At 43.8% G+C, this 27,177-nt stretch overlaps 1 protein-coding gene across 6 annotated transcripts; it reads left to right on the top strand.

Moving 5' to 3' along the window:
• On the top strand, positions 1-27,119 carry LOC133370695 (RH-like protein). Of its 6 annotated transcripts, none has more exons than XM_061597352.1 (10): positions 1-456; positions 4,266-4,452; positions 12,309-12,459; positions 13,794-13,941; positions 16,593-16,759; positions 18,002-18,139; positions 19,069-19,196; positions 20,899-20,978; positions 23,407-23,480; positions 25,816-27,119. In XM_061597352.1, exons 1-10 carry the CDS (start codon positions 315-317, stop codon positions 25,840-25,842), a joined length of 1,242 nt encoding a protein of 413 aa, XP_061453336.1. In that variant the 5' UTR covers positions 1-314; the 3' UTR covers positions 25,843-27,119. The 6 variants fall into 6 exon arrangements, 5 of the variants coding, with proteins under 5 accessions (XP_061453336.1, XP_061453335.1, XP_061453334.1 ...); XM_061597351.1 differs by lacking the exon at positions 25,816-27,119 and adding an exon at positions 21,511-21,631 and having other exon boundaries at positions 19,066-19,196; XM_061597350.1 differs by having other exon boundaries at positions 2-456; positions 19,066-19,196.
• The last annotated feature ends 58 nt before the right edge of the window (positions 27,120-27,177 follow it).

The following is a 27,177-nucleotide window of genomic DNA, read 5'->3' as shown; positions in this document are numbered from 1 at the left end:
ATACTTGGATCACTCCTGCAAAAATACTGACAGCCTGGAAGAGCCCTCATTCTGATGCAGCCCTATCCCACCACAGCAGACAGCAAGTCCATTCAACAGCAGTCAAAATACCCGTCGGTGGAGGTTGGCCTCATGTCCTGAACAGTATTAGATAAGGACTGTGTGTCTTCCTAATGTCTTCTGGTTCTCTTATCACATTCATACTCTCTCTCTCTCTCTCTCTCTCTCTCTTAATTCGAGACTTATGGAATATTAGAAGAGGAGTCATTAACTCCTGCTTGCCTTTTTAAATGCTGTAGTTCAGTCAATATACGATGCCTTCCCAGTATCCTCCCAGTCTCCGGATCCATCTGCCTGCGTTCATTCTCTTTTTGGAAGCTGCTTTCATCCTCATATTTGTCTTTTTCATCTCATATGACCACCAAAGTGTTCAAAATGACCTTGCTGTCTACCCAGGTAAGCTGACTTATCAATTATTGTTGATATTGCTGCACATTTTATTCTGTTTTAACTGGGAATTAGTTAAGCAGATACAGCTGGTATAGCACAGTGGGGAGGAGAGCCTGGCTGGGAGTCCAGAGTCTGTGAGTTCAAATCCCCACTCGTGTCTCCTGGGTGTCAAGGGCCAGCTAAAGATCACCCCACAGTGAGTGGCTCAGGGGTTACGTGCCCTGCCACCTGTGCAGCCGTGGGCAAGCTGCATAGCCCCAAGGAGCCCAGGTGCCCCCCAGCTGGGGGTTGCAGACAAGGAAGGGGCTGGCTTGTGCAGTTGTGGCAAGCTGAGCAGGCCCTAGCCAGCTGGGGAGGACTAGCCTCAGAGGGATGCAATGGTAAATCCCCTCGGAATACCGCTTACCATGAAATCCCTATTCATAGGGTCGCCATAAGTCGGGATCGACTTGAAGGCAGTCCAGTTAAGGAGATGCTTAACTGGCCAGGATGATTCTCCAAGGGTGAGGCTCCTCCATTGTACCTAGGGGTGTTGGTGCCTGCAATTTTTCCCAAATGTGAGAAATGTTATTGCACTATTTCTGGTAGTATTAGCTTTTGGGAGGATAGATCTGTAACTCGGTGACAGAGCACGTGCTTCGCATGCAGAAGGTCCCAAGTTCAGTCCCCAACGTCTCCAGGTAGGGATGGGAAAGACCCTGTCTGAAATTCTGTCAAACTGCTGCCAGTCAGTGTAGGTAATACAGAGCCAGATAGACCAAAGATTGGACTCTGTATAAGGCAGTTTCCTCACAAGAACATAGGAAGCTGTCTTATACCATTTCAGACCACTGGTCCATCTGGCTTAGTATTGCCAACACTGACTGGCAGCGTTTCTCTGGGGTTTCAGGCGCGGGAACAATTCAGTACTCTCTGGAGATGTTGGAGAATGAACCCGGGATCTTCCGCAAGCAAGGCAGATGCTCTACCGCTGAGTTAAGGCCCCATGTTTGCTTCGTTAGGTGTCAGCTAGGATGGCTAGATGCAAAAGACAACACGGCTGCTACACCTTTAAAAGTGGTGTAGAAGGAGGGGGATTTGTGCAGGTGTAGCTTGTCAGTCTCAAGAAAAGGGGAATAATTGTGGTATCTCTAAAGATGAGTTACAACTATTAAAAACTAAGAGCAATGGCCATCATACATTTGCATAAATCAAACAAAAAGTTCTTTGTTACAAACATTCATCATCCAGTGCTTAAAGTAGCCTACTTGACTGACTTCTTTGCTTTGTGAATCTGTCATTTAAATTGTCAGGAGATCTGCCTAGCAAGCTGCTGCTGCTTCTGTTTTTTTGTTTTTTGTTTTGCTAAGAGAATAATAAGGTGGTATAGCATTTCTTTGCCCTGTGGTAGGTCTTAGATTATCCTTTTTCTGCGGTGGGGACCCCGCCAGCCTGCAGGCTGGATCCAGCCCATGGCTGAATTGCATCTCCCCCTCGCCATCCAGAGCATACTTTTGCCCTGGTCCTCCCAGCCTTCCCCTTGGAAAAAGCCAGCTGGGGCTGGAGCACTGGGCGCTACTACCTGTCGAGAAAGAGCCATAGCGCAGTGGCAGAGCATCTGCTTTGCATGGAGAAGGCCCCAGATTCAATCCCCAGTGGCATCTCCAGGTAGCGCTGGGAGGAATTTCCTGCTTCAAACCCTGGAGAGATGCTGCCAGCCAGTGTAGGCAATGCTGAGCCAATCCAGAGCCATGGTCTCACTCAGAATGAGGTAGCTTCCCATGGAGCTCCCCTCCCTCCAGCCTTTCCCTTGGGGCTCCAACCACCTAGCAGGCTTCTGCCGCCCCTTGTCGGGTCGGTCTGGAGGTGAATGGTGGGCTGCTTCATTTTCTCCCTGTGTTTAGTAGGGATGGACGGATCTGTCGATTTTGGCATCTCTCAGTTTCTCATTTTCCCCCAGTCTTAAGTTCAGTTCTCCACATTTCTGCATCAGTTTGCCATTTTTTTTTAAAAAAAGGTCCTCATGCAAATTTGTCAGCATTTCAGTGCAAGTTCTCTACACATTTTTGCAAGCAATATTCCCTAATAAAATGCATTTTAGATGTTATTTTCAGCAAAGTGTGGATTTTAATGCACACTGACTTTCCTCTAAAATACACATTTTGGTTACACATTCTTTGGTTGGAGAACTGCATTGCAAAATTCAGAGAAGTGCATTTCTGACAGACAACTGAGTTGCAGTTCGCATTTTGTTTTGGAGAGTGTGAATTCGGGAGGTTTGCCTTTAAGTACAAACAGAATCGAATGTCTCCCCATCCCATGCTATGGCATGAGATCAAAGGACAAGCCTCTGCCTCTTGGTGAAGGGGCAGTCCTGACATCCACCAATGAGAGAGAGAAAATGGGGTGGCAGAAAGGGAGGGAGACAAGTGGATGCTTCCCCCATTTGTGGCTCTGGCTTCACCCCAAGTGATGTTTCCCATATGTCACTCACCCTCCATAGAAAAAAGCTTCCCCTCCTCACCACCTGTGCTTTACTTGTTACAGTTTTCTCAAAGTACACACAACTGATAAGGGGATGCATCTGAGCATTTTGTGAGTAATGCATATGTACAGAAATAAATTTTAGAGGCCTGTGGCATAAATTTCCATGGGTTGTATCCAATTCCAGCCCTGCTCAGAGTAGTCCCACTGAAATTAATTAACATTACTAACTGTTAATTAATTAACATTACTAACTTGGGTTCAGTGGGTCTACTCTGAGTAGAACATAGTTGGCAACAACCCACTTAATTAAATGTCTATGTTAATTTTCAGTTTCTATTTTAATGCTAGACACAGGTTTAAGTTGTACTGTTTGATACCTGTGATAAACTTTATTTTTGTTTAGGCAAGTCTACTGTCCCAGACATATAACTCGGTTGTAAATTTGCCGATTTTATCTATATTTTGATAATTTTATTGCAATAATTGAAATTTGCAAAGCATCAATAAAGCAGGTGAACAATTACAATTATTGCAAGCTACCCTGGATGGGGTAGAACTTTCTTTCTTCCCTCCCTCCCTCCCTCCCTCTCATGGCTATGACTATTATGAAGAGACCCTGCACTTCTGAATTTGCCATTACACTACTGCTAGCCCCTCAAACTGTGCTTGCAAACAAACTGGTAACTAGTACAGCCATTGTAAGATAGGAACTACATACTCCCAAGAGCTGGCATTAACCAGTATCCTTACAGCTGCATTCTAAGCAAGCCAGAATTGCTGGGACAATCCAATCTGGATTAATAACAAACACTGTAATCCAAACCCCCTTTGCACCTGGCAGGGATGGGGTTGGATTGGATCGAGGTGCCCACTCACCTAGCCTTGCTGGGCTCTACCTTTGGAGTGACTCCAGCATCACTCCGTTGGCACGGAGCTCCTTATTCCCCCTGCCAGACAAGCTGCTGGAAGTGCCACTGGCAGGATCCCCTCAGACAGCCCTGAAATGGGGGGTTCAGGAGGTGGGGAGGGGCTGAGCCAGCCTGGGGTCGGCTGGATCTTGAGCTGTCATATGACGGCGTCGGGTCCAATCTCTAGGCTGGCAGAATTGCCTACTTTCCACCTTCCACCCTGACCAGCATGAACAGCTTGGCTGGAGCTGCTTTGGTGGACCTGCTGTTCCTTTAAGCCTGAAGGGCAGCAACCAGGGTTTGCATTGCACAGTAAGGCACACTTTACCGTGCCCAGGTTCTGACCAACTGATATTAGCACCCAGTTGCTTTAGGACATTGCAGGAATGTCTGATCAATGCCTGATATATCTCATCCACATTAACCGCCTCTGCCGCACAGCATTTCAAGATGTCAACATCATGGTGATTTTGGGATTTGCCTTCCTCCTGGCCTTTCTGAGAAGATACGGCTTCAGCAGCACTGGATTCAGCCTTTGCCTTGCTGCCTGTGGAGTGCAATGGGCTGTGATTGTGGATGGGTTCCTCTTCCATTTCTCAGATGGACAAATTAAGATAAATCTGCAAAGGTATAGTGAACACCCTTTCCTATCCCCCTCTTTTCTTCTAGAGTTCTGGCTTGATTTAATCAATGATTGCCGGCCCTATATTTTGCTGGATTTCACCCACCCATAAAATCCATATTTCTCTGAAACATGTAGACAGTTGGAAACCAAGAACATCCTGCTTCTTGCAAGAAAAAACAACAACAAAGGGAACAAAAATTGCTTTCTCCTTGCCCAGTCGCTCCATACCTCCCTTCCTCATAGCTATTTATTGTACTTCTGCTCTGGAGGAAGCACTTGGTTATAAATGTACACAGGAGCAGAGCACTTCAGTGGAAACACATACTGTACGCCAAATGCCTATGCAGTTGTACTATAAATGTACACCCCTTTAGAGCAGGATGTATTTAACTTGGCTGGGTTGCATTCAACTAAGTTCCTACTCAGAGTAGACCCTTTGAAATCAACAAACCTCAGTTAATCATGTCCATTAACTGCAGTGGATCTACTCTGAGGAGGACTAGTGTCGAATACCACCCATTGGCAACATTCAGATGTAATGCTGGCCAGTGAAGCCAATTAGTGCCCTTTCAAACATCCTTTTTATTGTGCATTTGTGATGACTTGTGCTCATGATGATATTGGGGCAGTTCTACCCAATCATGCTTTCAATGCTAGTTGCATTTGAAAAAGTTTCAGGGTGGTCATACTGCTTTGTTTGCAATTGGTGCGTGTCCTGTAACTTCCTGCTAAAATCCTATAACTTACAGCCTTATCCTCCATGAATTTGTCTAATCCTCTTTTAAAGCCATTCAAGTTGGTGGCCATCACTGCCTCCTGTAGTAGCAAACCCTATAGTTTCGCTGTGTGAAGAAGTGCTTTCTTTTGTCTGCCCTGAATCTTCCAACATTCAGCTTTGTTGGATGTCCCCAAGTTCTAGTATAATGGGAGAAGAAGGAAAATGTCTCTCTCTATCCATGTTCTCCACACCTTCCCCAGCTTGGTGTCCTCGAGATGTTTTGGACTACAAGTCCCATCAGCCCCAGCTAGCATGGCTAATGGTAAGGATCCTAATAGTTTTAGTCCAGTAGCAAATGTCCCCTTTCTGGGCAAGGTTCTCGAGAGGGTGGCTGCCAAGCAGATCTAGGTACTCTTGGAGGGGACAGAGTTGTAAAGTATTTTTTTAATTCACAATAAAATTCTGAAGAATTTTATTGTGAATTTCTCCCAACAAACATTTTTGTATGCAGTCTTGACTAATATACACATTTTTGCAAGCCATTTCTTCTAATGTCATGCATCTTTGTATGTTGTCTTCACTAATATATTCACTTTTATCTAATATATGAATTTTTCTAAACATTGTTTGGTTGGAGAACTGCATTGCAAAATTCGGGTAAGTGTGCATTTCGAAGGATGGTTGTGTTTTGCTTCTCATATTGTTTCGGAAAGTACAAACTTGATAGATTCAGCTTTACATGCAATCTGAATTGGATTTCTCCCCCATCCCTACTGCCAGCAGAGGGCAATACTACCAAATTGCATTGATTTCTACACATCGGAAAAGGTGGATAAACCTAAAGGCAATAAACTGGATTTCCTCCCCCACCCCCTTTTTAGCATAACTGCTGTATCTGTTAGGAACTCAGAATTAATTACCCTGTTCCTGTTCTTAATTATGCATTCCATCTTCTTCCCTGGCACACTCCAAACACACCCACCCATACGTACACATTCCTCTCCATTAGCTAGTGCAGCCTTCATCAGCCTGGCGGCCTCCAAGTGTTTCAGATGGGAGCTGATGGGACTTATAACCCGAAACATCTGGAGGGTACCAGGTTGGCAAAGGCTGAGCTAGAGAATAAGTGTTTGAGTGTGTGGATTAGTAAACTTTATATACTTTACTACATATACTTTATTGCTGGGACATTTCCAGCTCTTTTCGATGCATCTGTAGCATAAACCTCTATTGATTAATTTTTTAAAAAAAAGAGATTCTTCAGCATCCACAAGCAACACATAAAAATCAGTTCTGCAGGTGCACTGATAGGTACTTAAACAAGGTGTGTGTGGATGACGGTATCAGAGGTTACTAGCCACAGTGGCCATGCTCTGCTTCCACAGTTGGAGGCAGAATGCTTCTGAATACAGTTGCCGGAAACTGCAGGAGGGGAGAGTGTTCTTGCAATCAGGTCCTGCTTGTGGGCTTCCTGTGGGCAACTGGTTGGCTACTGTGAGAACAGGATGCTGGACTAGATGGGCCATTGGCCTGATCCAGCAGGCTCTTCTTATGTTTTTATATGTGACACGGGCCCATATAGGCACAAATTTGTACATAATTTGCTTGTGCTAATTTCTATGTATAGATGCAAATTTAGAATTTAAATGTCACAGAAGGCAAGGCAACTAGTTTCCCATCCAAATCACCCCAGATAAGTTAATCCCCCTGCAGATCACCCCAAATAATTTCCTCTTCAATTCCTTACCCAAATTCTGCTCCAAAGCAATTACATTCCCCTTCAGTTATCCCCATTTGTTATCCGCAAGTCATCTCCAGAGAAAGTCATCTAAAATTAATTTATTCTTCCCAAATTAATATCTACCCCAATAACACAGATCATCCCCCAGTTCAATTTCTCCTGAATTCATTATCCATCTGGAAACATTTGGGGCATTTCAAAAAAGGTTTGGCTCCCATGCCCATTGGGCTCACTCCTAGCAACATCCCTGCAGTTTCTGAATACCTAGGACATTTTCAGGTTTGTTGGGACTCCTAAGAATCTCAGTGCAAAAATGGCTGGGTCATCTACAGCCAAATTGATGCATGCAGAGGTGTAGTCATCCAAGTCTTAAACTCCTTCCTTTTTTGGGAGCCAGGTCCCAACAGGGTCCCTATGTCTGCAGCATCCTACAAACTGATCAGCATGAAAGAGGAGTGTGTTATAGGTTGAGAAGAGTCTTCTAACATGCTTCCTTGTCTTTTCCTGCTGATTGGAGCCAATCAGAGTGAAAGTAGGTGAATCAGCCACTGAAACAACTGTTCTTAGTAGCTAACACACTCCCTTTTCATGCTGATTAGCTCCTAAGGACATCTGTTGTTGTGGCATTAACAAGGGTACAGAAGGGTAACAAGGGTAAAGAAGGCATTAACAAGGGTAGAGAAGCAGAAAGCAGTATTCAAACCTGGCCAGATTATTCTATAATCTTAGCGGGCTGTATAATCTTAGAAGGGGGTGTGACTGTGAGGGGGTGTGACTGGGATTATCATGAAGGGACCCTGCACTTCTGAATTTGCCACTACACTACTGGATGCATGAACTCAGTGGAGGGCTGGCTCAACCCAACAGATCAGGTATGGGGAACCTTTGGCCCTCCGGTAGTTGAACTAGAACTCCCATCAGCGTCATCAAGCATGGCCAACGGCGAGGGATGGTGGGAGCTGTAGTTCAGCAACATGTGAAGGGCCGAAGGTTCCACACACACACAACTTTACTATAATTGTGAGTTAATCAGTTAGATTGCCTGATCAGCTGTCATCAGAATAAAAAAAAATTGGTTGATTAATCATATGAATTTCAGTTGATTAATCAATTAATTGATCAAGTTGCCATAAATGTCCATATGAATTAAACAATACCTCTGAAGAAAATGTCATATTTTTCTAGTTCTTAGAAGATGTGCTTTTTTGTTGTCACAGACACCATGAAGCACAGCATATTAATTAATCCAATGCAGGCTGGTCAAAGAATGTCTTCAGAGTTTTCATTACTATGAGCAGTAGTGAAGCCATTCACTTTTTCTTTGGGGAGGCACTGTCCTGGCTCCCGCCCAAGACCAACCACAGAGGTGTTTACTCGTAAGACAAGAAGTGAACTTCTATGATAGCAGTCAGAGGGTACAAACTCAGTGGCTAGGAAGGAGCAGAATGTTGTCCAGGGGCTCTTACAAGGCAAAGGAGTACCAACAAGAAACCCAGTCCAAGAACAAAGGTCAAGGTCTCCCACCTTCTTGAGTTTTAACATTTCAGTGCCTGGCTAAGAAGACCTCTTTATTTCCCAGACATTTGGGGATATTCATTCTGCTACTAGGTTTTATGTTGTTAGGGTTAACTCTGTGTGTTTACCTACCCTTATTTATTTAATGTGGATGTATTATTGTTTTAAAATTTTGCAACCCACCTTGAGATCTATGGATGGCGAGTGGGCTAAAAATACTTCTAAAATAAACTTCTGGCTTTGGGCATCCTGTTCTGAGCAAATTCTTGCTTTTCTCCTAGGAAGGGGCAGTCCATTGAAAAGCTACAACATTACATTAAACAAAGAGTTTTGTGGCACCTTAAACACTAACAACATTTATTATAGCATAATAAAATAATAAAATACGGTGTCAAGACAGTCAGCGTTTAGGTGCCAAGTGAAGACCTTCCTGTTTGATCAGCCTTTAGCTTAAGAATTTAGATCGCTTTGTGGTACATTATGGTCTGTTTGTGGTGTTCATCTTTTCAGTGGGGTGGGGTAGGATTCATTCTTTTGATTTTTGTCGTTGGGTGAACACCTTTAGGAATGTTTGTTCTATTCTATTCCCTCCCCCCATTTATTAGTTTTAAATGATTGACAAGCTGTTTGGAATTTTGCTCTTAGACGCCTTTTAATACATCTTTTATTGATTGTTAAACCGTTTTGTAACAGCACAAGTAGGAAGCAAAAACAGTAAAAGTGGGGGAAAAAGACAGCAAAGCAAGTCAGTTTCTAATATAGTAACATGCAAAGTCAGATAAATATGATCAAAGCCAAGAACAAATCAAAAAAAGAGGGAGAGAAGGGGATGGGTAAGAAGGGATGCTTTGAGACATTCTTTTTGTAGAAAGTGATTAATACATTTATAATCATCACAATCATCATCGTCATCCACAAAAGCTTATGCCAAATTCATACAGGCATTGCCGGACACAGATCTCTTAGTACAAGCTCTACTGAACTTAGGATATTATTTGTATATTTTACTGTCACTTTATTGTATGGGTTACATTTTGTAAAAGCACCTTGCAATTTTTTAATAATGAAAAGTAGTCTAGAAAAGGTTTAAAATAGTAAATAAATAAATTGTTCAGTAAAATGTCTTCAGCTGCATATACACCATACATTTAAAGCACATTAAGTTTCCCAAAGAGTCCTGGGAACCAGGGCTGTGGAGTCGGCCACGGTATGTCAAACCTTCGACTCCGACTCCTCCATTTTCCTACTCTCCGACTCCTTCATAAATGGCAAATGGATATTAATTTATTAATATTAATAAATAATATTAATATTAAAATTAAAATATTAATTTTATTTTGAAGCCGGAGTCAGAGTCAGTACATTTCTACCAACTCCGACTCCACCCAAAATTGCTTCCGACTCCAACTCTGACTCCATGACTTTGACTCCAACTCCACAGGCCTGCCGGGAACTATAGTTTGTTTAAGGGTACTGGGAGCTGTAGCTTTGTGAGGGACAAACTACACTTCCCAATATTCTTTGAGGGAAATAATGTGCTTTACATGTAAGGCGTGTGTGCAGCCTCAATCCTGGGCAGGTGCCACGGCCACAACAGTTGATTTTGCTGCAACAACTAGTATGGCTCCCCCCCTCCAGAGTATCCCAAAAGGATTCAAGAGTGTCATCGAACACATGGCCGTGGTTACCAGAATGCTTGAGTCACCCTCAGTGGTGTGTGCTCAGCCTCTTGCTGCCTTGGCAAGCAGCTTGAGGGTGACAGAATGGCACAAAGTGGAAGGAAGGCTGGAACAATCCATCTGTCTGGGAACGCCTTGGGTAAACTCAGCCAGCCTTGAAGTGTGACGTGGAGGGCAGAATGTCATGTTTTCTCAGCAAACGCATGTTCCCAAATGTGTGTGTGCTGCTGAGAGATAAAGGGGAATGTGGGTGCACAGAGCACTTGCAGGAGGGGGTGACAGCTGAGAGGGAATCCTGATTCTGTGCTTGCCAAGTCTCCATTAAAAATGCCCCAAGGCACTTTTCCTTCATCTCACTTTTCTTTGGGGGGGGGTCAGTTTGAAAGGGCCGTATCTCAGTGGTAGAGCAACTGCTTTGAGTGCAGAAGTATCAGGCTTCAATCTCTGGCATCTTCCTCCCTGAAGTCCTGGAGAGCTACTGCCAATACTGAGACAATATTGTGTAGACAATACTGAGCTAGATTGACCAGTGATCTGATTCAGGATAAGGCAGCTTCTTGTGTCTCTGTGCAATTAAAATGGTGTTGGAGAAGCATTAGCACAAGAGAATTAGCAAGCAGTGGCAACACCCTTCTCCCACCTGCACCTTGCCTTCCACTACATTTGCACGGGGGAAAAAGCATGGGGTTGGGAACCCTGTTTCCCTTACTTCTATGCAGATATGTGCTGTCTCTCAGGAGATGTAATGCTCCAAAAACTAGGAACCTTTCTCCATCTTCCTTCCTCTTGAGGCATTTCCAGATGAGCTTTTCATTTGCACTAATTTTGGTGGTTGTTCTGTACTTTCTTTTTCTTTTAAAAATGTTTTTATTATATTTTGAACTGTAAACTATAATCAATCATAGGAAATAAAAATTATATGTATGTATGTGTGTATTCTGTCAGTCCGTATATTTATGTGTGTGTGTGTGTATCTATCTACTATATCATATATTTGCCTAAGTATGTCATCACACAGCAATTTGCTTGGCTGCTGACAGGTGGCGCGGTGAACTACAATGTGGTAACAGACTTCTGAGATCTGTTTGGCTAGCAGAGGAGAGAGACTGAGGCAGCAGGCAGGCATAAAGGGAGGGGTAGTTGGCTTTTGGTGACCTGTAAAGGGAGGGGGTGGGTGTTGACCGAGGGGGTGGTGGGAGACAGAGATGGCGAGCAGGGGTGCAGCTCTTAGTTCATAATTCTCTCTCGATATATAAACATTGTATGGAGTGCCAGGTCTTCATGATCACAATTAATTTACATAGTGCAATTATCTTGACTATATTGAACCAACTAGCCTTCCTTCAGTTGTGGGCAAAGATCAGCCATTATTCTGCACCTTCCAGCACAATCATCACATCATTTTTCTAACCACAAAAAATTCAGTAAGAAAAGTGATAGGAAATTGCACAAGAGAACAAACAAATGCTCGTTATATCTTATAACCTCCACACAAACATATCAGAATGGATGCTCAATAAATGGGTGATATTGTATCACATCCGCACAACTTTTTTCTAACTATAGGGATCCATAGGGAACTATAGGGTGGGGATCTGTGGCCCTCCAGCTGTTGTTGGGCTCCGGCTCCCATCAGCCCAGCCAGTGTTGTTAATGGCCAGCTTTGATGGGAATTGTCATCAACAGTATCCAGAGGGCCACAGATTAGCCATCCCTGCTATAGTACATAACATAACCCTAATAATAGTTCTGCTGGCTCAGGCCAAAGGCCCATCTGATCCATCCTGTTGCAACAGTGGCCAGCCAAGTGTCTCTGGGAAACCCACAAGCAGAACATGAGGGTCATGGTGGCTGGTGTCCATTGGGACTGGTAGGGCAGAAGGCCAACATCCAGAGCCGATGACAGGCAGAGCCAAATAATTCTGGTTTGGTCCCCATCTTCTTCCCTGCTGAGTTCAAGGGGCAGCACTGAGACTGCGGAGGAGGAAGCCAACAGACAGCGCCACCCCATGGACTAGTTGTAAATAGGAAAGCAGGCAAGTGTGCGCTGGCTGGGGCAGACCACGGTTGGTGAGGCAGTGCCCCTCTTCTCCAAATGGACCAGCCTCCACTGCATGAGGGCAATCTCCTAGTTTGGAGGAGGGGAAAATCCTTCCCTGCTCCAATAATATTTCTTTTCTCCTTTCCCTCCCCCTCTTCCCAAAAGCTTCTTAGCAGCTGTTATGAGTATCGCTGCGGTGTTGATTTCAGCTGGCGCAATCCTCGGCAAAGCCAACCTGATGCAGCTGCTCTGGATGGCTCTGGTGGAGGTGACTGTTTTCGCTGTGAACAGATGGCTTGCTGTGGATATCCTGGGGGTAGGTACAATCACCTTTTGGCAAGGAGGAAGCTGAACCAGAGCCCTAGCAGCAGTAGAAAGTGCAGCCTGATTGTTAGCACCACCTAGGCTACAAGTTTATTATTTGTTTGTTTATTACATTTATACCCTGCCTTTCTTTTCATGATTGAAACCCAAGGTGGCTTACATATGGTTCCCAGGCAGTCTTCCATCCAGACACTGACCAGACCTGACCCTGCTTAGCTTCAGCAGGGTGCTTGCCTCATGTGTCTTCAGACTATAGCCTGGGACCTTGCTGCTTGACTTAAAGGGGCTGAGCCCTCTCCAATAATCTCCTACTCTAATGGAGTGGGGGAAGCTCAGGTTTTCAGGGTCTTGTAGAGTGGAGTCCTTGGAGTTGGAGGGTGGCAGTGCCACATCCTTGGGAAGCAGTGGTGAGGATGGGAAGCACTGGCCCCACAGGTTCATTTGGTAGCAGCGTCTCTGAGACTGACCTTGCATGGCCTTGTCCCTCAGGTTCAGGTGATGCCTCCATCACTTGAAGGCTCCATTCCTTGACACCAGCATCTGGAGCCTTGTTTCTATTGAACCATGGAGATTCTATGTAGCTATTGTGTCCCTCATGAGCACCTTCTCTTCCCTGACGCTGTCAAATCCCATATACTAGTGGGTCCCAAACTTCCCCCCCTGTAAACCACTGGAAAATTACGGAGGGTCTTAGTAGACCACTGAATGATTTTTCTGCCTGTTCTAGCCCTTGCAACCCCACAGAAGTCAACAATATAAGAAATAAAAATGAAAAATTACCATTAAAAATCAATATGTATATTCAGTGCAATGGATGTGCCATGTCCCATCTTGAACCACAAACCCACACAAAGAAGGTCGCAGACCACTGGTGGTCCATAGACCACAGTTTGGGAACCCTTGCCACATACTAATTTCTTAATTCTCCAAGGGACTATCCTTGTGTAGCCAAAATGGCACTGTCCATGCAGATTTGGGAGGAACCCAGGGTTTGCAGAATTGGGTGGGTATCCTAAGGGTGGTGGTGAAACCACCCCTATAAAATGAGGGTGGATCAGCCTCAATGGGTATGTTGAGGTGAAAACAGAAACCTGGAGAAAGGGAAATGGAATGGATTCTCCCTGAAGAGGGCATGGCTGACTGGCAGGCACATGGAACAGGAGCACTTCATGCTGCAACATTTTGTTGCAGTTTCCCCATAATATATAAACAGAAGAGCCCTGCTGAATCAGGCTAAAGGCCTATCTAATCCAATATCCAGTTTCCCACTTTGGTACAGAGCACCCTGTTTATGTATTAAATGTTGCCTGTTTTTGTGGTCTGCAGATTAAGAGCCACACGAGCCTGATGCATGTCCATTTATTTGGGACCTACTTTGGCTTGACAGTCTCCTGGAAGCTCTGCCCTTCCTCACTCAGCCCAAAGGTTGAGAAAGAACGATCACAACCTGTCTCCGATATGTTTGCAATGCTAGGTAAGCTGTTTGCATCCGTGTCCTAAAGGAGGAATGGGAGCTCAGACAAATCTCTTTGCTGAAGCTGAAACAAATACACTCCCCAGTGGATTTTGATGTTGAAACATGGAGTTTAACATACTAGGATACATTATTCAGCAGTTGATGTTTGACTTCTGGGTGTGATTTTGATAAGGACCTGGCAATATTTGACATAACAATGCAGCAGGATGTCTTAATAAGTTCTGGTGACTCATTTCCAAGTGTTTTGGATGAAACTTGGGCTGCCTACACAACATACATTTAAAGCACATTCCCCCCCGCCCGAATCCTGGGAACTGTAGTTTGTTAAGGGTGCTGGGGGATAAACTACAGTGAAGCCTGACTTACAAGTAGGGAAGAGAGAGATGCAATTCGATTCTCATTTAAAGGCAAACCGATCTGATTTGCAGAACCAAAACACAGCTACTCTTTGACGTTCACATTTCTCTGAATTTTGCAGCGCAGCTTTCCAGCCATGTAATGTGTACAACAAAGCCTATACTAGGGTAAAGTGTGCATATAAATGCGTGTATTGGTGAAAATTATGTATAAAAATGCATTATATTCGGGGAAATTGCTTTGTAAAAATGTGTGTATTAGGCAAAGTTGCAAATAAAAATTGGTATATTAGGATAAATTAGCACTAAAATGCTGAGGTGTTTTCATGATAACTTTTTAAAAATTGCAAACAGATATGGAAGGTTGGAGAACGGAAGACTGGAAAAATGAGAAACTAAGAGAAGCCAAATATTCACCCTTCTATACTTATAGGGGTATTTGTGTGGACCCTTAGGGAAGCAGGCTTGTAGAAAGACAGACAAGGAGCCTGCAAGTCAAAGTGTCCAGCGCAGAGTGATTAGAGTTTTTTATCAGTAGAGTGACCTGCTCCACAACTTGAACTGCAAGATGCAGTCCTAGTCTATCCATATTTATACCCCGACAGAGAGCCGTGGCTTGATTGGGGTTACAACTTTCCAGTATGCCGCATGTGTGAGAAAGAGGCATAGCCTCTGAGATGTGTGTTTCTGCTTAAGGCAGATAAACATGCCTTCTCCCTAGCAGAACAGTGTTTGGTACAGGGAACCGCCCATCCAACAGGCCCACATTGCAGAAAGCCGTGTGTGCAATTTGTGATTAACTGAAAGTCTCCCCTCTCGGAGCTGCATCACTGAGGGCATTTTGCTGAAGTCCATAGGCTTCACTTGTACTAGGCCTTCTTTCAGTTATGCAGTTATGCTATCTTGGATACGGCAATATTGTTATCATTGTTATCCACATGGACACCCATCCTTGACGTGAAAGATGTGACAAGGACATAAGAAGAGCTCTTCTGTATTAAGCCAAAGTCCTACCAGGGTCACATCCATATCATACATTTAAAGCAGCATCATACCACATTAAACAGTCATGGCTTCCCCTCAAAGAATCCTGGGAACTGTCATTTTTTAAGGATACTGAGAGTTGTTAGGAGACCCTATTCCCATCACAGAGCTACAAACATCAGAATTTCTTTGGAAGAGGGATTGAATGTTAAACCCAAGGCTTTTTTTTTTTTTTTTGCTGACACTACTCACCAGTATGGGAGTACCAGCACCTCTTCTTTTTTTTGCTGCCTGGGGCCACCACTTTATGCTGGCTGGTACCCGCAGCACTTTTATCAATATATGAGTATCGGCACCTCATCTTTTACCCCTCCCCCCCCCGAAAAAAACCACTGGTTAAACCATTCCGAGAACTGTAGCTCTGTGAAGGGAATAACTCCCAGCACCCTTAACAATCTACACTTCCCAGGATTCTTTGGGGGAAGCCATGACTGTCAAAGTGGTATGATACTGCTTTAAATGTATAGTGCAGATGGGGCCTGAGACAGGAGGAGAATCTAGGACCATACCCTGTTGTGGGTCCATCAAACCATCTGCTTTAAATGTGTGGTGTGGATATGACCCTAGTCTAGCATCCTGTTTTCCAAGCTGGCTAACCAGATGCATTTGGGAAACCTGTAAGCTGCACATGATAGCCCTCTCCCATCGTTGTTCCTCAGCAACTGGGATTCAGACACATTGTGCTTCTGATCCTGAAGGTTATCAGGATCAACCCTCTGTTCCCCTCTGACGTAGCATACCAAAACAGAGACCTTATGCGTTATCTATTTTGTGACCTCATCGCTCTGGCCAGTGTGTCTTTTGTACATAGGAAACCGCCTGATGCTGAGTCACACCATTCACCCCTCTAGCTTTCAATGTATTGTTTACGCCAGGTGTGGGGAAACCTTCAGATTTTTCTCTCCCTCACCCCAGCCAACTTTGACAGGTGGTCGGGACCACCCATCTTCAAATGCTGGCTAGGAACCCCCTACAGCTTTAGTGAGTGCCAAGTTGCCAGCCCACAATAAATTTTGCAAGGAAAAAATGAGTTGCTTGCAAAAATGTGGAGTTTCAGCATGCAGAATTCAAGGTTTTTATTATTATTTTTAAAAGTACTGAAGTACCAGCTGCAACATCCACTATATCGGCCTTTTGCTTGGTGGGCATGGGTGGGCCATGTAAACTCGAGAGGGCTGCCAAGAACAAGTATCTGATGGGCTCAAGAGGGCACTAACAATTGTTCTTTTTTGGGGGGGGGTCTGCTAGGTACTCTCTTCCTCTGGGTGTTTTGGCCCAGCTTCAATTCTGTGCTGATAGAGGATGGAAGGGAGAAACAGGCCGCTATCTGCAACACCTATTTTGCAATGGCTGCAAGCGCTGTTGCTGCCTTTTCACTCTCAGTGGCTACGAGCAGCGATGGAAAGTTCCGCATGGTAAGATAGAGGAGCCTGTTTTTTGACATGGTGGAGAGACTTTTTCCTAAACAGACTGTGACAAAGAGAGGTGTTAGCTTCCGAGGGCCCTTCACATTGGCTGTTTCATGAGCATTCTCTCTGATTTGTTTGTGGGGAGGCAAGAGGATGCTGCATCAAAGCAGGTTTGTTGCCCAAGATCTCCCAATTAACTAGAATTGGGCAACATGAATTTGCTGGGATGGGATGGAACCCTACTTGAAATCAGCTGATGGAATGTTCAGGCAGGCTGGTTGTGTCATTAGATGGCGCCCTTAAAACGACGCATACCTTGGGCCCCATCTGCACTATACATTCAAAGCAGTATCATGCTACTTTAAACAGTCATGGCTTTAGCTAAATAATTCTGGGAACTGTGGTTTGCTAATGGCGCCAATAGTTGTTAGGAGACATCCCTCCCTTTCCCCTCATAGAGCTACAATTGCCAGAGTTCCCTGGGAAGAGGGATTGATTGTTAAGCTACTTTGAGAATTGTAGCTTTGTGAGGGGAAGAGGGCTGTCCTATACGGATGAAATCTGTTGGCTGCCAGTTTGAAAGCATTCTGTTGACCGAAGAGGTTGACATCGATTCGAGTTTGTTCTTTATCCACTAGCTGCTGCTTTAACTGATCTGTAGTTTTTTTTCCACTTGAAAAAATATTGATGCTAATATTGATATTTTAAAAGCAAATATTGATATTTTCAAAGGAAATACCTATATTTCCTTTAAAAATATTGATATTTGGAAGGAAATATCAATAAATTATCATTCTTAAAATTGATGTTTTAGAGGTAGATTTTTTTAAAGTCCATTTTTAAAAATAGCCATGGAAATTTGGGTCATTAAAATCTTATCCTCAGTTATTGAGAATAAGTGAATTAATGGAAAATTCTGTACCCAATCCAAACTGGGTGGAATTTCAGTACATCTCTAGTCTCCTAACAACTCTCAGCACCCTTCACAAACTACAGTTCCCAGGATTCTTTGGGGATTCTTTAAACAAGTGGTATCATAGCGTGTTAAATGTATGGTGCAGATGGGACTTATAGTAGTCTGTTAGGCACTGGTGAGGCACGAAGTGAAGTGCCACAGCCTGACTGCTGGAAACTCTGGTTCAAGACACGTATGTGTGTGTGTGTGTGCACACCTAGGGCCTTTCACCTGTAAGAAGTTGCCAGCTGGCTTTTCTCATGTCTCTGTGTCTGCTTTTTCTCATTCTGCAGACCCACATCCGGAACGCCACTCTCGCCGGTGGTGTTGCTCTTGGCTTCTCTGCTCCCATCATCCAACATCCTTGGATAGCAATGACTTTGGGTCTGGCAGCTGGGGCAGTCTCTGTACTTGGCTTTGCCTTTTTACAGGTAACAGTCTCCATTCTGAACCATCCCATTTCTGATTGTGGGCAAGGAGGAGCAGGGGCCAGTGGCCCAAGACATTGTGTTGCCCGAGGCAAAGGATAAGATGGCGCCTCCCCTGTTCCATGTACAAAAGCTAATCAGACTGGTAGTTGACTCTTTCTTCAGCCTGATGATGGAACCAAGTCCCATCTCTGCATGAGAGCTGCAGGCAAACTTAGGGGGCCTGGCACTCACAGCTGTGTCTGCTCTATGCAGTAGCTACTGCCGGAGGCAGCTCTCTCTCTCTCTCTCTCTCTCTCTCTCTCTCTCTCTCTCTCTCTCCCTCCCTCCCTCCCTCCCTAATGGCCCCAAGAAGGAGACTCACACATGTCATCTTAGAGAGCAACCGGGATTATTTAGAACTGAGATCCTGGACTCTTTTGGTTATAGGAGATCTTATTTATTACATGTATAGCCCACCTGCCTTCTAAGGAGCTCAAGGTGGCGTACATGGTTCTCTCCTCCCCCTATTTTATCCACACAACAACCCTGTGAGGTACGTTAGGCTGAGGGACTGTGACTAGCCCAAAGTCACCCAGTCATCTTCATAGCTGAGTGGGGATTTGAACCCTGGTCTCCCAGATCCTAAGCCAACACTCTAACCACTACACCACACTGGCTTCCTTGGGTCTATTGTAACTCTGTTCCAATATATACTAGTCTTTCCTGGCTTTGTCATGCAAACCTCCTTATGTGAAGATGCCAGGGACTGGACCAGTCTGCAAAACATGTGTCCCCCCCCCTTTTAAACTCTGTGTTTCCATTGCATTGTGGCATACAAATAGTACCGGCCACAAGCCCTTCAACAGATAGCTTCTGATTTGTAAATTTAAAAGCTTAGCTATGTGCCTGTTTGTATTTTTCTCATGTGCCCTTCCTATCCAACTCAGAAGCGCCTGCAGCTGGCACTCTGGTTTCATGACACTTGTGGAGTTCATTACACGTTTGGCTTCCCCAGCTTGCTTGGAGGGATCGCCCACATTATTCTTCTCATAATAGACGGCCGGGAAGACCTATCAGGGTAAGCTGAATCTGCCTCTGAAGTGCTTTCCTTGGTTAAGCTGATATGCACAAATTTGATAGCCTGAAATAGTTTTCTTTCAAATTATTAATTGCTCATGATTTCAAAGTTCTATAGCAATGGCATATATTGGGGACGAGGAATGTTTTTCAGCTCAAGGGCCACAGTTCCTTGTGGGTAACATTTGGGGGGGGCACATGGCAGTGGTGGGTAGGGGCAAGAGGGAAAAGTGGGCAAATTTTACCTTTGCACAGGAGAGTAATTTCTACAAACACACACACACCCTTCTCTATTCTCCACCGAGACAAGCAAGAGGCATTTATCAGAGTTCTTTCCAACCAGGCAAAAACATACAAGTAGGGTGCAAAATGTTGGGACCAGTGGTGGTTGGGGGCTCGCTATCATCTGCTCTGAGTTTTAGTCCAGACTTTCAAGGACCTGTCCAAGGTGCTGAAGGCCACCATTGGTTGGGAGGAAAGCACCAAGTGGTGCGATTGCCTTTCTCTCCTCTCTACTGACTCCTTCTTTAAAGTCACTTCTGGTTGTTTTTTCCCCCTCAAGCTACTTTCTCTTTTCTCTTCCTTTCTTTGTTAGTCAGAGACAGAGTCCTTGTGTGCAAGCCTCATAGCTTTACAATGGTCACACATATTATTTATTTCATTTGTTAACTGCCTAAAACCAAGCAGGCTCTAGGTGCCTTACAACAGATTTAGAAAACATAAAGAAATAAAAGAATCATAGATTAAAAAGACATAAAATCAACAAAAATCTAAAACTGTTCAATACAGTAAAAGCCAAATGCAGACATACCTAATAACCAATAACAGAAACCCACCAAATAGCCAAAAGAATATTTGGGACAGCCTGTAAGCCTGTGGTCAGAATGACTTTCTTTCCCAGTAGTAATAAACCTTACGTTTATTCTTTCAACTACCACCTTACCAGACTATTCATTTCTGCATCTGCCTGCAATATATGCCAAACACCAACAAAAAGGAGGGGTAGTGATGAGTGTGGTCTGGTGTGGTGTGTAGCTGGTGTGTCTTGGAGAGACACATTTTTAGTGGGGTAACTGTATCACAAAATTTGGAGAAGGGCACATTTTGAAGGAGAGCTGTGTTTTGTTTGTGTAACATTTTTGGAAGTGCAAAGTTAAGTAGCTTTGCATGAAAATGTGAACCAAAACCGAATTCTCTCCCCCATCCCTAACAGAGTGTAAGGCCCAGAAGAAACACAAATATTGTAATGCTTAAGAGATGGAAAACTGCTACAGGTTAATGCATAGCTTAAATCAGAGGCAGGGAAACTCTTTCAGCCTAAGGGCCACATTCCAGGGTCCACCTACCAGCGGTGGGCAGGGCCAGAGGCAAACATGGGTCGAGGATTAAATGTAACTTTTACCTTTGTACGGTAGGCTACTTTCTACATGCACTCACACGCCCCTCTCTATCCTTCATCCAGGCAAGCAAAAGACAGTCCAAGGACACATTCCAGCCAGGCAAAAACTGCTGGGGTGTGGACCACTGAGGGGTGTGGCCAGGGGAAAGGGGGTGTGGCCTGTAGAAAATTCCAAGAACCAGATAGAGAGGGCTGGAGGGCCGTATTTGTCCTCAGGGCCCGAGTTCCCCCCATGCGGGTAGGCTTTCACTTGATTGCTTTGCTGGTTTGTGAATTATTTTTTATTTATTCTGGCAACTTTCAGAATGGCTTATTCGACTTTGAGTGAACTTGGTGCATTTGCCCTGAGCATGGCCTTGGGTCTGATAGCTGGTCTTGTTACAGGTCAGTATCACAAAGACTCTCCACGATTCTCTCTGCAGCATGAATACACAGACCTCTTATGAGGAGACCATGTACTCTGCCAAAAGGAGGGACGGGAGGGAACCTAAACTCTGCTATATTGAAACCTGAACCCAGAGCTCAGAAAAGATAATACAAATTCTTGGAAGAGCTGAGTTTCTAATAAAATTGGAATTACTTGTCAGGCAGGGAATAGAAAAAGAGAAAGACTCTAGCCTTTCCCGTTCTTGATGTCCGTGTGACGTCCTTCCCTGGTTCTCCCTGTCAGGTTCCCACCAGCTTGTGGCTACTGCCTTTCACTAGGCACCACCAGGGATACCACTAGTCCGGACCGTCCTTTATATGGTTTCTCACTCCGCTCTAGCACAGATCTCACTAGATCCCCCTGCTAGGCAGCACCACCAGTCACGTCCTATAACCAATACTCCCAGAGACTTTGCCTGAGTCTCTCTCTAGCTGGTTACTTTTGTGACTGCGTGCTTATGCTGTTCCCAACCCCCTTGTATCTTTATAGATAACGCATACAACTCTGGGTTGCTCTGGATACTTGAATTGTTATTATTCCTCCCTTCACCGCTGCCACCATTAGATACTGTTTCTGTTCAGCCTTGGTAATTACCTTGCCCTCTCTTCTGGTATGTATATCCCCCAGCCAAGGATCAGGCCTTTGGTAAACCAAATAAATATTTATTAAATATCAGAAATAACAAGATTAGTTTTAGAATGTTTCACAAGCGTATGGTTTCATCTATTCCTGTTTTGTACTTGACTTATTATTAATCAGAACTCCAACTCCCTCTTTCTCCACACTCCCAACATCTACCCTCAAACACCTTCTTCTCCACCCTACTAACATCCACCCCGATTCAACTGTCATTCTTCCATTTATACTCCCAGCCATTCAAACGCTCAGCCAATCATCCAGCATTCTACTGCTCATGTACTCCCCCCTCCTCTTTAACTCCACTTACCATATGTCTTCTATATAAACAGCACTTACCATATTTACACTATAAGCAGGAACATCACAGTCCGCTCCTGTGGACTTACTGAAGTGCATTATTTGGGTGGGGTGGGGGTTTTGTGGGTGTGTGTGGTGATGTTTTTCTGGCTGCCTTGTCACCACAACCCCTACTTCTTTTGGAAGGTGCTCCTCAGTGGACTGCTGTTGGGGCTAGTGACGTGCACATATTTCCCCCCCAAATGCCTGTTTTGTGGAAGTTTGGTACACCAAGGGAAAAAATGAAAAAACATTGGCTGCCCACATAGGTCAATTTATTATTATTATTATTGCATTTATATCCCACCTTTCTTCCAAGGAATTCAAGGTGGTGTACAAGAGTCTCCTCCCTCTCCATTTTATCCTCACAACAATCCCGTGAGGTAGGTTAGGTTGAGAGACCGTGATGGGCCCAAGGTCACCCAGCAATGCCTGTGTGCATATCTGTAATGGGCCTCAGGGAGGGGAGGATACACACCACAGTGCAAACAGATCCCATCAAACACAACCCACTTGTGTGGACTGGAAACTTTGAGACAGAGTTCAGTTGAAACTGCTCATGTGTGGACGAATGAGCAAAAATCCTCACATGGAAAAAAATCAGAAGTGTGTGACTCGTGCGTGCATGAACACTAGTGTGTACGCAGCCTATGTCGCATCTTAGTCTTAATTGAACTCAGTGGGGCATAAGAGTCATGACCAACCTGTCTCACTAATTTCAATGGGTGGCATTCAATGCTACTGAAGTTAATGAACATGACTTACTTAGATGCCTTAATTTCAATGGGTCTACTCTGAGCAGAACTTAGTTGAATACAACCCAGTGGGACTAAAGCAGGAATAATTTCTTCTGGATCCAAGCCTATAATTTTAAGGATGTCATTCTTCAGTATACATTAATGCAGTTGTTAAATCCAGTACTGAAGCAAAAAGCTAGCATTCGAACAGCAAAATAGCTACAGTACAAGGATGTGCTCCAGTAGTAAACTTAGGCTTTATCTGCACTATACATTTAAAGCAGAATCATACCACTTTAAATGATCATGGCTTCCCCTAAAGAATCCTGGGAAGTGTAGCTTGTGAAGGGTGCTAAGAGTTGTCAGGAGACCCCCTGTTCTGCTTACAGAGCTACAATTCTCAGAGTGGTTTAACAATCAATTCCTCTCTTCTCAGAGAAGCCTGAGAACTGCAGCTCTGTGGGGGAACAGAGGTCTCCGAGCAACTTTCAGCACTCTTTGCAAACTACAATTCCCAGGATTCTTGGGGGGGGTGGAGTCATGACTGTTTAAAGTGGCACAATACTACTTTAAATGTATAGTGCAGACGGGGCTGTGGAGGATACAATGAAAAATATGGAAACTTGCTTGCAGTTTTTTCAGTACACATTCTGCTTTCATTTCCCTTTTTCAGGTTTCTTCTTAACTTGTAAATTATGGAGAACACCTCCTGTAACAAAGTATTTTGATGATCAAGCTTATTGGGAGGTAAGGTTCAATTTTGCATTAGCTCCCTTGTCACTGTCCTGCTTAGAACGCATAAGGTCAGCCTTTAAAGTCAAGACCCCCCTGACCTCTTTTGCTTCTCAACAGCTGCTCATACAAAGTCAGAATAGATACATGAGGCAAAGAAATTTTTCAGTCAGTCCCATTCTTTTGGTGCTCGCAAAGTAATGTAGCTCAAAGGGAGGCAAGGAGGCAAGAGGCAGACCAATGTGGAGCATCTTCACACCACGGGCTGCATTCGGATGTCATGATTTATTGTGGTGGAAAGGGCCGAGCCTCCGTTTGGGTTTGTGGGCTCCAAGCCTAAGATGGGGGTTGAAAAAGGAAAATTAGGACTTGTAAGACATGAAAACTGATGGATTGTAGAGGTGAAGACATACAATAGAGGAAGTGTGAGCGCTATCTCCAAAACATGGTTTTTGATGTGAGATCTAGGGAGGGGAGAGGCTAAGTATGAAATATGTACATTCTATTGATTGTGCAGCTTTATAAAAAAGTGAATAGCCCATCTGATTCACAAGAGGTTCTTAACCTGTGTCCATGGATGGGCTTCAGGGAGTCCATGGATTGGGTGCAATTTTTTTTTATTTCCTTACCGTTACTTTGAAATGTTTGTATGTGTTGATGTGCATTTTTCTGGGGAGGGGGTCCATAGCTTTCATTAGATTCTCAAAGGGGTCCATCACACACTCAAGAAAAAGATTAAGAACCACTGTGGTCCACAAAGGGTAACACAAGACTGAGATATTGTTTCTCCTTGACATTGAAGACTATTTGCTGGTCCATATTGGGCATTTTGACATTTATGTCTGTAGCACACTTTGTGGCGCTGGCTTCCCATTGTAAGGGAACAATTCATTTCAGTCTGCATCTGTGTTGGAATTACTTTTTAATGTGTTTTTAAACCTTTTCTTTTTTAAAAAAGATGGTTTTAAGGCTTTTAAAAATGTTTTTAAAGATTTTTTAATATATTTTAAAGTCTGTTTTTATGATGTTTCAGAGTGTATTTAGTGCTTTTGTTTGCCACTTTGGGCTCCTACTAGGAGGAAGGGTGGGATATCAATCGTGACCTCTTAAAAACCATTTTCCCCCATGGACTGGGTGTAAGAAGTCCTGTGTATAAGTGGCCATGTTCTTGTTCAGTGGATTCTACCCTCAAGAGGCATGATACAGAAACTGCCTACCCAATCAAGAGAGCTAGAAACTTGCTGTTACTGACTTCTTTAAGAGCAATCTAAGATCCCACAGCACCCTGCATTAGTCCATATTATTGTGCCTGATAATGCAGACTTCTAGATCAGGGGTCCCCAACCTTTTTGGACCAGGCAGCACATTTTGAAAGTTGAGAGTATTGAGGGCATCAGTCACAAAATGGCTGCTGTGGAGGCGGATGGCAGAACACAAAACTATAGTCTTTGCTGCTTCTCCACCCACCCACCCCCAGTTTACCATGGGAAGTCAGCTGTGTCCTGCTGGTTTTGATTGTGGACATATAGCTGTTAAAGGGCATTAAGAATCCTATTTTCCCCAATGCCAATCCTAAACCAAAACACAGGTTGCCACCATGTACACATTGACCTGGGAGTAAGCCCCATTAAATACAGAGATTTACTTCTGAAGAAGACTTGTATATCACTGTACAGTAATTTAACTATATAGTGACTTAATGAGTGCCTGGACATCAGCTCCTTTACAGCAGGAGACATTTTGCATTTGCAGAGGGGATTCTTTAACATCCACCTGCACTTATTGTGTAGTAGTCTTTGCAGAAAATAACTTCTAGGGAGTTCCTGATCTCAAGACAAACCCATCACAGGACAGATGCATCCTGGTTGCTAAGTAAAAAGGGCAAACTACAGACTCCAAAGACTACTAGAAAATCAGACAGAAACAGGAAAAGTGCACTAAAGAGGAAAGGAAGTGAGAAGCTTTTCAGGACCTAAGGATTCCTATTGCCAGGCATCCAAAAAACTCAATTTATCAATCATAACTCTTATTGGCTAAAAAAAACACTAATACAAGGGAATAGCCAGGCTGGCTAATTAGACAGGAATTGCATAGATGCATACTTGCACATTTTGCTTCATAACTTACTTTCTGGGAAGGCTAGAGCCTTTTTTTTGTTTTTAAAGTAAGCTCAGCAGCCAGGACACTTTCCGGGTGGGGGGGTGTCAATGAAGGCATTTGCAGGTGCTGAGTTGGCAACCCCCATTCTAGATGTCTGTGTATTGCCCATCATCTTGATCCTATGTCATTTATTTGGAAATTGCATTGAAATCAAAGGGGCTGTGCTTCAATAATATTTCTTTGTTTCTAGTTCCCTCATTTAGCTGTTGGATATTGAATGTAACCATCAGGCTGCAGTAGATCAGTCAAGAAAGAATTATTTTGCTATCTACTGCCACAAGAATGTGAAAAAGTGAGACTTAACTCCATTTCATTAAAACCATTCAGAAGCTGTGTTAATCTTTTCTGGTAAAAAACACTTGTTTGCAAGGCTTAATGAACCACCTTACTGTTCCATTGCCATCCACCTTACTTTCTATAAGGCACATCCTTTTATGGCTTATCCTGCAGGATGCTTAGGATTTTAATGGGGGAAATATTAAATTTGGATCTTACCTCAAGGCTACTCCCTCCTCTCCAACATCCTTAAGTGCAGTGGTTTTTAAGACTTTCCTCTCTCACTTTCTACACTGAGTTCTGTTGTAGAACGCTTGCCCCCTTGCAGAAGATTCTAGCGGGCATTTTCTAGAGGGTGCACCCTCAAGAAATTTCATTTGTTGTCTCATTTAAAGAATGTGCCCTGAAGTTGCAGGGCAAATATTGGTAATTTGTCTGAAGGTGTTGCACACTGTTATAAGTTAAGCAGAATGCATTGTGTGATGTATGGAGCTAGATGTTCTATAATATACTATGTCTATATTTACATAATTTTATATCCCCGTATACCTGCCATCTTTTCCTATTGCTACTGTTGTCTTTAATTTCCCAATTAACCCTATGAATGAATAATGCCTCTGCCCCAAAACTTCAAAAATAAAGAAAACACAGTGGGAGCTGAATTGAACTGCCGATAACTATTACAAATGAACAGAACATTATAAATCTGCCTATACAGCACCGTCATAAAGTTACCACTGATAAGAGCCATAGTTTTCAGAAGTCACAGGCCCAACAAACTCCAGAAGCATGATGGAGGGAAACAGCATTCCAAGGGACAGCCAGTATTTACTCAAGTCTCCCCAAGGAAGAACAAACAACATCCTGATAATGCAGACGTTTCCTGCAATGAGGCAAATCAGCCTTTCATGCACTGGAGAACTTTGGGAAGTACACAGAGAGAACAGAGGATGAGACGGAGATCATCAATTTCTTAACCTGAGACAAAAAGGTGTAAGAACCCCAGAGGGACAGAGCCGTTTGCAGGCAAGACCTCTGTACTCCAGGAGGTATGAGAACTTCCACCATGCCCAGCTCTATTTGTCCATCACTCTGACTGCTAGGTTGACCAAAGAGAGAGAGAGAGAGAGAGAGACAGAATGTATGTATGAAAACTCTGTAACTTTGATTTCTGAACTGTATTCAATAAATGGGGCAGTTTGCCTCCCCTTCATATAAGACTCCTATTAAATTATTTCAGGGTGAGTATAGATCAGTTATATACCCAACAAAAGAA

Source organism: Rhineura floridana, chromosome 15, assembly GCF_030035675.1.
Source record: "Rhineura floridana isolate rRhiFlo1 chromosome 15, rRhiFlo1.hap2, whole genome shotgun sequence".
NCBI lineage: Eukaryota > Metazoa > Chordata > Lepidosauria > Squamata > Rhineuridae > Rhineura > Rhineura floridana.
Note: the sequence above shows the minus strand (reverse complement) of the source record. Positions and strands in the feature narration are given on the sequence as shown.

Excerpts from the sequence above, each read along its gene's own strand:
- LOC133370695 (XM_061597350.1), top strand. The coding sequence starts at position 315 with ATGCCTTCCCAGTATCCTCCCAGTCTCCGGATCCATCTGCCTGCGTTC. Across the intron at positions 13,942-16,592 it reads CGATATGTTTGCAATGCTAG|GTACTCTCTTCCTCTGGGTG; the intron begins GTAAGCTGTTTG and ends GGGGTCTGCTAG. Across the intron at positions 18,140-19,065 it reads TTGGCTTTGCCTTTTTACAG|AAGCGCCTGCAGCTGGCACT; the intron begins GTAACAGTCTCC and ends TATCCAACTCAG.